Source organism: Rhipicephalus sanguineus, chromosome 7, assembly GCF_013339695.2.
Source record: "Rhipicephalus sanguineus isolate Rsan-2018 chromosome 7, BIME_Rsan_1.4, whole genome shotgun sequence".
Classification (NCBI taxonomy): domain Eukaryota; kingdom Metazoa; phylum Arthropoda; class Arachnida; order Ixodida; family Ixodidae; genus Rhipicephalus; species Rhipicephalus sanguineus.
Window position 1 is genome coordinate 161705360 of NC_051182.1, and position 12924 is coordinate 161718283.

A 12924-nucleotide genomic window follows, 5' to 3' on the forward strand; every position below is an offset into this window, starting at 1 on the left:
AGGACACCTAAACACATGGGACACAAAGCGAGTACTACACTACAACATATGAAGCATTTATTTGATTTCAAAGACACTCGCAAGGCTTGTTTTATTATTTCTTATTATTTCAATGCTCACCCAGTGCAATGAATACTTTGCATCAATTGTAATGCAGTAGACCTTCATTAAACAGAGCCTGAAAGGACCTGGAAAATATGTTACGTTTAATAGGAGTTCCTTTTATTGAGATATAAACCAGGGTGCAGAATTCAAGTACAATACCAATCATATTAGAGGTAGTTGTTCCATTTAAGCAACTATTTCGTTTAACTCTTTCCGTTACGCACCCATAGGGCATCAATAGCCCGCTATCGACAGCTTGAACTGCTGCTTTCGAGACATTTCGCACCGTTTACGAACACACTGCGCCATCCATCGTGAAGGAGGACTACTCTTTTCTTCTTTATGAAGTCCCCCCCCCCCCCACTTCCCCTTGTGGCCTTGATTTTTGAACGTGCTCTAAAGATGCGCGATCATCTAAGTGAAAAGTGAGAATGGCCGCCACCAGATGCGGCTCACACGCGCACTTTGAAAGATTGCAGATATCTGCATTCCAGTGTGTTTGCAGCTGATTATATCGATTTAATGAGCAGCAGCGAGCCTGAGGATGCTGCCTTTTTGTTGGACTTTGACTTTGACAGCAATGACAATGCAAACCAGACCACAACAATGGTCAGCTTCGCTTTCTGCTCCAAGCAGTCTCAGTTTGTGTTTCAGCACCAGCCTGCCAGCATGGAAACTTATAGAACCTGCAAGAAATGCAAGCGCAACTAGAAAACCAAGCAGGAAACGAGAGTTTACTGCAAGGTATGCGACGTTATGCTATGCTTTGCATGAAGGAACTTCTCTGCCGCATGACACGCCCAATAGTAATGCTTACAGTAAAATTTTTGTCGGGGAGGTCCTTTTCAATGAAAAAGTTGCAGGTCCGAAGGTTGCAGGTTCGGTCCCTGCTGACAGCAAGTTGTCTTTTTCTCCACTTTACTTTCTTCGCATCTATATCACAATTACTACAATACACCTAAAACAGTACAATTAATGTCCTCTATACATCCCTTGGCTCCATTATCTGCTGGTTTTCATTAAGGCTAGTGAAACAAAGACACTTTGACTGCTTCTATCTATCTACCTATTTTTCTACAGTTAAACCTGGACATAATGAAATTGTCAAATTCCCGAAAAAATTCCTTACAAACAGGTTTTCATTATATACAGTTTCAGCACAAAACTTTGGAAAAGAAAAGCACAAATTAAACAAAAGGGGAACTGAAGGCAGAGCTCACCTAAACATTTCTTTAGCGGCAAAAAACTGCATTATTTCGCTCTACTGCTTGTTCGTGAAGAATGGCAATATACTGAACGTTCGTAGGACATCAATACAACGCTGCTTCGTCATCGTCTAGCCGTGGCCTCCGAGGTTGGCTCTGGTAACGCGACAGCGTGTTGCCGCAGCTAATCACAGAGGCCACGATCTAGCGAACCTGCGGCGTGGCGCAAGATGGCAAAGCGTGCAAAGAGTACCTCCAAAGATCCGTGGTCACCATGGTCTCGGACATCTACCTATCTATCTACCTATCTATCAATCTATCTCGCCGCCTACGTCAAGGAGCTTACTTGGTGCATATCAAAATTGGCACAGGAGGACATGAGTGTATGAGGAACATGACTGACAGGTCATGACATAATAACAACATGACATGCCTGTCACATACATCATGAAATCCTTTCCCTCAGTCATGTTTGGCGCATATCCACATACCATGGCCCATGGAATGCAGGCTAGCGCCACAGGTCACACCCAAGAACAGCAAAAATAGAGAGTAAAAGTTTTATAAGATAAATAATTATCATAATATTTGCTGGGGTATGCCATGCCAAAACAACAATATGATATGGCAGGCCATAGCGGGACTCTAATAATTTCGACTATGTGGAGTTCTTTAACAAGCACCTAAATTTAAGCACTCCGGTGTTCTTTTGGTTTCAACCCCAATCGAAATGCGACTGCCATGGCCAGGAATCGCACAGGCAGCTCTTCCTTGACTTATTCACATGATATAGATGATATATATTTTGACAATAAATGGAATCTGCCAGATTCTTTATTTATTTTTTCACTTCATTCTGAGAATGAGTACAGTAGAATCTTGGTGATACGAATCTCAAGGGGGAGTGAAAATATTTGCACCAACGTAATTTAGTGTCACCAAAAAACTAGTGAAATCTTTTTTCAAACCCCAATAAGCACAAAATGTTTATGTTCGTCGAAAGAACTTGCGAATGTCTTTCTGGGACACACCCGAATGGATCAAAAAGGGACAGCATAGCCGGCTGCCATGAGTACGCACGTCAAAGCTTCGCTTGAGGCCACCTGAAAACGAAGTGCCAAAGAGCACTCCACAACAGTCATAAGCGAACGGCAGGAACGTCGAAACGCTTCGTGCCTTTTTACAACTTTATTGCCTTTAATCTACCACAGCGTTAGCCGCGTACCTTCAGAGCTACGTAGTCGCTATCAAATGATCGTGTCGATGGCGAACACTATTTCGCGCGCAGCAGTTGCAACAAATGGTAGTTTTGTTTTCAATCCATGTGCACTGACCGTGCACACATGGCTTCAGAACAATGTCGTTGCTATCTGTGATTGCATCTATCATGGTTTTGTCCACAACAGTAGCGACAAGCAGCATCACTTTGCCTTGGTGAGCGTTGGATGCAGTTGTACGTACTTTTGGAGTCTCACCGTCGCCATACATGATCACGTTGAACTGCAGCTTCATCCAGAGCAGCTATGGTAAATGATTACAGTGGAACCCTGACTATACAACTTTGAATTAGGCCACCCAAAACTGCCGTATAATCGAAAAACTAAGAATATAGGCAGTGACACTCAGCCTTACCCAGAAAAACGGGTACAGACCGCCTGAATAAGCCCACGGCATGGCTCGGCACTTCTCCAAAGAAGGTAGACTAAATTATTTTTTAAAGTAGCAGCTAAGCATTTAACTGGAGGAAGTGTGACCGAATCTTTATTCTCGAATTTAAAAAAAATGTATCCAACACGCATCTTTTTTCCAACAAATCGAGTCCGAAAATTACCTGCGCGTAAAAACGAAACCAAAACCGCATTGGCAACAGCCTCCCTTCAGAAGAGCCAGATACAGTGTCACTGCCATCACATAATGGCGACGGAGAACATTTAATTGCGAGTTCGCGTAGGATGCAGAGAAAGAACATTTAATTGCGAGTTCGCTTAGGATGCTTTCATGCGCTATTGAGCTGTGCGTGTTGAATTTGTCCTCTTGTGAAGCACAATTGGTGATGTGCCGCTGTTATTATGATTGCTCACGTCAAGGGAAAGCTATTTTGCATGGTGGAGAGAGCTGCGTTGCATTCTTTTGCGTGATCAAGGCCTGTCACCGAGTACAGCAAGCAAAGGGAGGAGACTTCAACTGTATGTCTACCATGAAAAATTTCCACAGGCCGGAAACGTGAAACTATCTGGATCTTGAAGATGACGTTGTCGACTAGCTGGAGCTACTCCGTATGGAGAGAGCTTGTCTAGGCAACACCCTGGATACGTGTACGCGATCGAGGCGTATCCAGAAGCGATCTTAAACCCAGGAAAACTGGATCACAGAAGCACATGAACTGCTAGCAGAATAAACTTTACATTCCACAAAGGCATACTGTACCTGTCTGACTATTTTTTTTTTTTTATCATCAAGCTAGGGGCACGTAAGTTTTTATTTCGCAATATTTGGTGGGCGTTAGCTTCGAGTAAAAAAAAGGTGATTTTTTTTTCTTGGACAGTATCAGAGTCATCGTACAACGCTGGGTCGGCGTCAAATTGCGTTTTATAACTGAGGCTTTTAATACATTATTTCTATGCAGGTTTTCCCAGGACCAAACCAATTCGTTGTAAAATGCGGGTCATTGCAAAACCAGGAGACATATAAACGAGGTATAATCCGAAGCTTCCGGAGCACACTGCTGTCGGGTGTCACTCGACGGTTTTAATAGCCAAGTTCGCATCACCCATTGCAACGCTGAAAAGTGTTCGGAACATCCGAATTTTCGTCCAATGGACACAATGCAATTCCGCAGAGGCATTTTATGAATTCATACGAGACCAAAATTCATATCAGCCGGGTTCGTATCACCGGGTTCTAATGTATCTGTAGTACACAGTCAGTGTTGTTTGTTGGTAAAATGTCAATCACTTGATACAAGTATGTCGAAACAAGTGCCAAAACAATGCACGAAAGCTAGTGGTGTGCTGTACAGAGGAGTCTTTAAACTTTTGCGATGACTAAGTTATCCTTCAACCAAATTTCACCCACAAACCCAAGAAGCATGGCAACACAGTCATTCAGCAAAGCTGTGTTGAAATTATTTGAAATTACATTTTCAGAAAAATCGAAATATAGGTTGAATTTCTTTTTAGAAAACTGATGAAAAGTCAATCCCTGTCCTATAAACATATTTCTTGCAGAAGAACTATGGGAGTCTGGCAACTACGGGTTATTGAATTCAAGCACACTGATTGCCATCACCATCATCAGTGTCGCTTTGCTCACTAAAGCCCTGCACTATGGGGCAGTCCCACTCTGCGTTTTCTTTACTCCCTTGTGAATCTATTTAGGCTCCAGGCTGATTTTTTTTTTTCTACTTTCTAGTCAGTGACGCTACCGAGAACTTCCGATTTGGAGCAATTTCTGGAGCAGCAATATTTCCATTTTGGAGCACTTTGGAGCAGCAAAAATTTCCATCTTGGAGCACTTTGGAGCAGATAATTTTGCATCTGGGAGCACTCTGGAGCAGCTCACTTTTCATGTTGCAGTGAAAACTATAAAAGCAAATTGCATTAACATTCAAGCACCTGAATAATTTTTATGGGGCTCTTAAAGGGCCAGTAAACAACCCCGATGTCCAAAAATTGTAATGAAAAGAAATATGCGCACTTTTGCTATGTGAACATGCTGCCGCAAGAATTTTGCGAGTACGTGCTATAATAAGGAAGTTACAGGGGTTAGAACATCCGTTTTAGCTGGTTTCAAATTTTCGCGCGGCCTCACCACCCTTCTCCGCCACATGGAGGAAAAGGCGTAGCCCGTCGTCGTGACTCCGCCCACTTCGGCAACGTGACACGACGTCAACAATTGACGTCATGGGCGAGCTCGATCAGTCGCAATGCACTTCCGCTTGCTGCGGCTCCTGGTTGTTTATTGTTTATATTGTCGCACGAGCTCCGTAACTTGACGGGCAGTTTTCGGCTCTTCACTATTTTTAAACCTTTGTGACAGTTCACAATGCAGCAGGAATGCATGCTTGCTTTCCGAGACATCGAAGGGTCGCGAGAGAAAAGCCTGGAGAACCCCGCTTGCCGCGCGAGCAAGCGCGACCCGTCCAAGCTACCGGAGATTCCCCTCTCCCCGCTCGATTTGCAGCCGGCAACTGAACAATGCTTCGCCTCATGTCGAAGGCGAAGTGCGTGCAGGTGCTATGCAGTGCGAGTACAGTGTTAGTGCGAGGAATATACGCGCGACAACTGCGTGGCCAAAACCGCATCACCGCAGGGCCAAAAAACAAGGCGCAGTTTCGTAGCGGTGGGTGGGAACAGGAACTGACGTTAACTTGACAATTGTTTGTTGAGACTTGGTTTAGACCAATCGACGAGCTCACTGCTACGTCAACTCGGCGATCGCCGAGTTGACGTCACTGCGCGTACGAGGAGGATTGGTCAGGTGTAGGAAAGAAGCGCCGGAATTGTTTTTCGAAATGAAGGGTCTGCGCGGGGCGCAGCGCTGTAATATTCGGAAAACGTGATCGCCGCGGTCTACTTTACGGATTAGCGAGCTTGTTTGGCGGGTGTAAAAAAAAAGTCGCAGCCTGTTTACAGGCCCTTTAAAGGGACACTAAAGGCAAATATTAAGACGACGTTGATTGTTGAAATAGCGGTCCAGAAACCTCGTAGTGCTGCTTTTGTGCCAAGGAAGTGCTTATTTTGAAATAAAATCACGTTTTTAGTGGTCCGCCTCGCGTTAGCGCGCTTCAAATCTCCCGCCTGAAAATACGACTTTCATACGTCACTGCTGCCGTGCCCAACGTTGCCCGCTTTTACTGCGCGGCCGCCGACACTAGTAGCAGCCGAGCGGAAGTAGCGGGACCCGCAGTAGCAACAACGGCACTACGGCAAAGACTTGCTCGGATGGGCAAATTCAAAGCGTTCACCAAGTTGCGGTTGGTCTCGTAATCCTCAGTACGAAAGTGCAGCCAGCACACACGCAGAGGTTTTGACTGTTTAGCACACTGGCGCAATGGCATGACACTAGGCCACTTCGAGCGTAAGGGTTCATTCCGCGGCACCCAGTGAAAAGACACACCGGTTTCCTTGCTGCAGCACTGGCGTTGTGCACCATTCGGGCATCCGGTAATATCACATGCATGCGGCATTTTGTCGAACTCTCTGTCAGAGCGACTTTCACGAGCGCACAAAACACGCACGGCAGTACGCGATCCCGAAACTACCACTGAGACGGGCGAGGCGCAGTTCGGCGAAAACGGAACCTTTGAACCACGCACGCCATTCCCCATGGCAACGCCACGGAGGTTTTGTTTTCCATTAATCAAGCGGAAACGAACAAACAGCATTTTATTACAGTAGAACCCCGCTGTTACGTTCCTCACTGCTGCGTTTTCCCGGCTGTTACGTCGTTTTCCGCCGGTCCCGGCATAGCTCCCATAGGATACAATGTATTGGGAACCCCGCTGTTACGTCGTAACTGTCGGACCGTTTTCGTATGATACGTCGCAAAGTGCGCCCGGAGCCGACCGAGTGACTACCAAAGAGAGCGGCCATGGTGCATTTTCACGTAGCTTGGCCTCGTTTGACCGTAATATTAGCCGCATGAGAGGCGCAAGCAACAGAATCTTTCAATTGATGCAAACAAAAGCATGGCCTTCGAGATTCAAATTGAAAAGATGGCGTCTATGACGTAACTGCTCGCGAAAGCAAGGCCTTCGAGATTGGCATTTACTATTGACAAAAGCATAGCCTCTGAGATTTGCATTGCACAAACATGGCGTGTATGACGTAATTGCTTGCGAAAGCAAGGCCTTCGAGATTGGCATTCACTTCTGCCATCGCGTTGGCGTAGACTCATCATCATCGTTATTTGTCGGAGAACGGGAGGAGTTCGAGCTGGTTGGAGCTCGCATGGTCGTGCGTGCGGTTCGCGGTCGGACTCGCCGCGCCGGTCGTGATTGCGTGTGCTTAGTTCTTTCATGCCTACAGCTGTTGGTGTTAAAAAAATCACATACGTTGATTACATTTCTGTGGATGAGGCCGTCCTAAGCTCCGCGTTTCTATCCGTCGAGCTAGATCGCGGTTGAGCGCGCCAATTTTCGTGCTGCTCGTAAGAATTGAAATAAAATTCTGTACCACTAAATATTTTGCCGTTTTTCCTGTTTTTCGGCTCTTACGTTTCCCGTCTCTTACGTTTATTTCCTACGGTCCCTTCAAAAACGTATCAGCGGGATTCTACTGTACGTCTTTTGATGCTCGGAATGTTCTTTTTTTACTGCTGCTAGTTTGATTACTAGTGATTTATTGTAGGCCGACTTCCATACGTCATCAGGATCACTTCGAAAATGTCCCACTCGTGGCGCTCATCATGTGATACATTTAGCTTAATTTCTCGATAAGTAGGGCACTGCTGTTGATAATATTGCCGTTTTAGAAGTCATACATTGGGCTTTCACTCTGACATAAATTGTTATTTGCCTTTAGTATCCCTTTAAGAAGAGCTAGAAATATTTTGATTCATTGCAAATCTCACGGAAAAAATCATCTCAGGAGAACTCCACATTTCACTCGATAATGCATAAATAAGGGCTCATGCAGTTGAGTGTTCTGAATTAACCTCTTCGGTGATTATTTTCAACACTAGCAAATAAACAGAACACCGGATCAATAAAATTGTACTTTATGAAATAACACTCTAAATACATCTATGTGGTTGTCAGAAGACGTGGTAGACAAATGCCGTGACGTACATCAGTACCACGATGCTACAGTCACACTGTCCCTAATGCATTCCCCTAAGACGACTCCGAAAGCCAGGTTCTTTTTCTTCTCAATCGATGTGTTGATCTTCTCCCTCCCTCTCTGCGAGCTTTCTGCACTTCACCTTGTTTTGCACTACCTCCATGATCGGTGCACGGATCACGGAATCAGTGCAAAGCGACGATGTCATGTGATGACGTCATCACGTGACATTACGATATATGACGCCATGATGACGTAACAAGTTTTGATGATCTATGACGTCATGATTATTTTTTTGCGTAAATCAATTGACACCACCGACGGTCAATTTTCATGTTTGATGAAGCATAGATCTAAGGCTTTTTGTATTAATATTGCGTACTGAACGTTAACAGCCTGGCCATTAACAACCTAGCCTTACATACCAAACTGTCCTCCATCATATCACCTCTGTGCTGTGCGCGAAACAACTTCGCTTAGCCACTTCGCAGAGTAGAATGGCTCCTTTTTTTTTATTGTGATAGCAATTATATGGACACTCTCAACGGGTTTTTGCATCGCCGTTGCCGTATTTTTCCACATAAAGTCCAAATTGATAACAACACCACGCGCATCCTACGCACAGGTAAAAGCTCGCGAGCACTGGCAACGAACACGGCTGAAGCGGACATTAAACGAGCCAGCCGTCTCCGTCGCACGGAGAGCGCATGCGATAACATCTTCCCAAGTGCGGGCCTGTCCTCGATTGCTCACCAAACAGAGAGGAAACGCCCCACCCGTCTTTTGTAAGGAGCATGAAGGGATGCCAAGAGAGGGGTGGGGGGACTGCATCGCTCGAAGAGCGCAGTCGCTAGCGCGCGGGTGGGAGGACTGCATCGATCGAAGGGCACAGTCGCTGCCGCGCGCACTATCTCGAGGCATCAGGAGACAGCTTGAACACTTGCCGAGCTTTCAATGCCTACTTCGCGTTTAAAGAACTCACAGCACGAAAACCACTTCGGTTCCTGGAGCGGTCATATTCCCTTAATAGAGTTCATCTTAACGGAGTTTACTATGTAAGTATTTTACCTGAGGGGGCATGCGAGTGACCACAGCTGTGCTGCCACCACTTGGTGTCGAAACGCTCACCAACTTCATGTGCTGGTTCGGTTTCAAGCCCAGCTGCTGCACAAGATAGGGAGAAAATAGGAGGGGAGGGGGATGGCAGTTGACACAATATCTGGTGAAAAACACTTTTCGAAACACTTATATTTTCCACGGTCTATACATATGGCTATTGTTAAATCCTTTGAATGTGTGGTACTCATTGTAACAACTTAATACATAGACTCTCCATAAACAGAAATCTCTTAAAAAGAATTACTGCTTAAATGGAACATCTGCCCCTACTATGATTGGTTTGCTACTTGAATTCTGCACTCCTGTTCATCTTTCAGTTAAATGGAGCTCCTGTTAAATGGAACATATTTAGCTGGTCCGTTCAGGTTCCATTTAACAAGATTCTACTGTAGTGCTGACAAACTTTACAAGAAATAATCTTTAGTTAGCGAACTTCATCATGCACATGTTGCCAAATTGTATGCTATGCTTAATTGCACGTCCCTCTCCTCATTCTGTTACCAGTAATGGGAATGGCCAAGAGCATACTGCAGCAAATTTTCTAGCAAATTTTGGTGATTTATAAGAGCTTCACTCAGTTTTGTAGCATGACAGGATAACAGCGGTTTATTGCTCTTGCTAATGATATAGCACAAATCTAAATATTGGCAAGAACAAATGAAATGCTGCTTTCGCATTAGAACCACACTATAGTGGCAACAGCAGTGCACCAGAATGCTTCTTGAAAAACAGCAAACAGAAAGACACCAATACAGTAAAAGCTCGTTAATTCGACTCTCGTTAATTCGGAAAATCGGTTAATTCGGACACGTCATCTGGTCCCTGTAAATATATGCATCACGCTATGAGACTGGGCGCTCGTTATTTCGGACAGATTTGACCGCAAATCGGATAATTCGGCGACTTTCGGGCCGCTGGCGAGGCTCGAAAACGAAAAAAGAACCATTCGGAACAAAAGTGAAGCTCAAACGCAGCATCGCCATGGACATCAATTATCGGCTTGGCTTGACTTGAGAATGTTCGAACGCCTTTTCTTCGCGTGTGTTGTTGGCGGTGCCATTTTATTGCTTTGTTACCGTTGGTGTGCTGCATCGTTGAACGCCGTTTTATCGAGGAACAATTCAGTACGGCTCCTTTAGCTCGATCGTTGCTGGTGCTTTTGTGCTGACTTCTCGTGTGAACGCACTCTCCGCCGATGGCAACGCCGGCGAAGCGGCCCAAGTACGAGGCCAAGGACTTCACCACCAAAGTAGAAATTTTGCGTGCCCTGAAAAATGGGCTCTCCCGGCAAGAAGTAGCTCCTGTGCCATGACGTCTGCGAACAATACGACGTGAGTCTCCTGAGCGCCGTTAGCATTCTTCGCGCATGTGTGGCAGAGCACGCCTGCGCACGCCATTGCCAACTGTTTCAGGCACAGTGGCTTTGTTGTACTCGACTCCAGCGATGCCGCAGTGGCCGAAGTGTCGCAGAACGATGGTGCCGATGACGGGCAGGATTTAGGAAGTGTTATGCCTGATGCAGTGACACTCGACGATTATATCGGCATTGATGGCGTTGCCACTGCCGGCTCTCTGACTGATGAGGAAATCGTCAAGGAAGTGATGCATGGCGACGAATCCGAGAACGAAGAGCCTGAAAAGGAGCAGCCACACTATGAGCCACACCAGTGCCTCCTCTATAACTTTCAGTGCCTGGTAGAACACCCTCCCGCGGCCGTCGGCGCTTGCGTTTCCCCCGCTCGCCGCGACTGCGTGGTGGCGCTGTGCAAACAGGGTCGGGCGCTGAGCTGGTAGTGCTGGTGCGGGCGCGGCCTAGAGCGCTTGTTTGCTTTGCTCTGCCTTGACACGTGCGGTTGGGTTTAGCGAGTCGAATGCGATGGAAGATTTTTTGATCCTTTGTCGTGACCACGTAGCTTGCATGAATTGCGATGTCGTACTGCTGCGTGCCGCTGTGCAAGTCGGACGAAAAAAAGAAAGTGCCTGGACTGTATCCATCTGACCAGCTCCTTTTTGTCCTTGATATTTTGCGAGCTTTTGCAGACGGTGCGCTCAAAGGCAACCCAACTTTGGCAAAGCCATTCAGTACCTTGACAAAGTACACAGTTCCAGCCCTCTGTGCATCAAGGCTCCTTAAATGCCAGAGTGATGGCATCTATGACCACAGGGTGCGACACGTGAACCTCATATGTATTTACTTCCTCAAGCCACTCCTCTCGAACTATGCGTTTAAAGAGACACTAAAGAGAAACAATGAATCGGTTCAGATCGATAAATTGTGCTCCGAGAACTAATGTCGTTAACTTCGCCATCACTATAGGTTTATTAATAGAGGAGAAAATCGAGTTCAAAGTTTTATTAGGGTGATTCCACGTAAGATCGAACAATCGATGGCTGGTCGACCTCTCAAATTTATTTCAAAATTTTATATATTATTGCCTGATGAGTGGAAAAAAGAGATCCACAATTTGTTTTGCCGCCAAAAATTTTTTCGAAGCACAGGAAATCAATAATGACGAAGAGGTGGAGTAGAGCGCTCATCCGCTCTACTGTTTTGGCCAACTTTCGTTATGAATTGCACAAAATATATTAAAGTTAGGTAGCTGAAATTTCTTTAACTAAATATATTGTAACGCACAGTTCAGGAATACACTTTTAATAAACCAAACTAGTTGGGGCGAACTTGTGCCCGAGAAGGAATAAACAAAAAGGGAGTCTCTTAGCAGTCCCAAGAACAGTCCTCTTCCTCTACTCCTTCTTTTCTTGTGGTTCGCGTGGGTCGCGCGCAGCGGCTATTTCCTGGGTCGCAGGCACGTGCTATCCGCCACACTTTTGCTTTGGCTCGCACGTAGCCGCAAACACTTCGGAGAGCGTAGGGACCGGCCAGCGTGCGTAGTTTGAAATCATCTTGTGTCAATATGCATGTTTTTGCTTCTGCTCAGGTATTTTTAGTTTTGATGTGTAGTGTAGATCTTTTTATAAAAAAACCTCAAAATAGCCCCAGGAGACGTTATTTTCTTTACTTTGAACGTCTTTATCTCGAAAAATCCTTGTAGCAGAGCGACAAAAATTGCGCATTACGTTCTTCGCATCCTTATCTACCACACTGCCGAATCTTATATTTATATAACTTTTCAGTAAAGAGACATGATCGGGATAAGTGAAAGAGAACACCGGACAATGAAAACTTCTGACGACAATTAAAAAAAAAACATTTTTCATATTTCTTAAACTTTATCCACTTATTGTCCTCCACATCAGCTTTCATAATCATTGAAAACATGTAGCATAATGTCGTTGCACTAATAGTTACGACCCCTCCAATGAGACCCTTGGGCAAGGATTGGCAATTCCGACTTCTTGCCCAGCAAGTGTATAAAATGCAGGCAGGATTGAATTGCTTTTTTATTAAAAGGCCAGCAGGTACCGAAAAAGGTGTCGCCGGCACTGAAGACGTTAATTTTGAAATTATTTGGTCATTGCAGCAGCCACGAGCGCGGGGCTACGAGCGCGCGCGCACCCGAGATGCTCGTTGTAAGAGACGGCGCAGTGAGAGCTCGTTTCCGCGTCCTCAGACCGATTGAGTTCGAAACAGCAACACCTCCCGGGTGACTTGAACGCACGTGCACTGGAGCTTCGCTATTCTATCCGCCCTCTGTTCGCATCGCAGCTAGGCGCTGATAACAAAGGAGAGATGGAAGCAAGATGAGAACTCT

General features: G+C 45.6%; 1 protein-coding gene across 1 annotated transcript in view; it reads right to left on the reverse strand.

The window, feature by feature from the left end:
* The window catches only part of LOC119399228 (uncharacterized), a 249351-nt gene that overhangs the window by 146884 nt on the left and 89543 nt on the right, over positions 1 to 12924 (reverse strand). Inside the window, 1 exon segment of the mRNA XM_049417583.1 lies at positions 9161 to 9256. Coding sequence (XP_049273540.1) covers positions 9161 to 9256 — 96 coding nt within the window.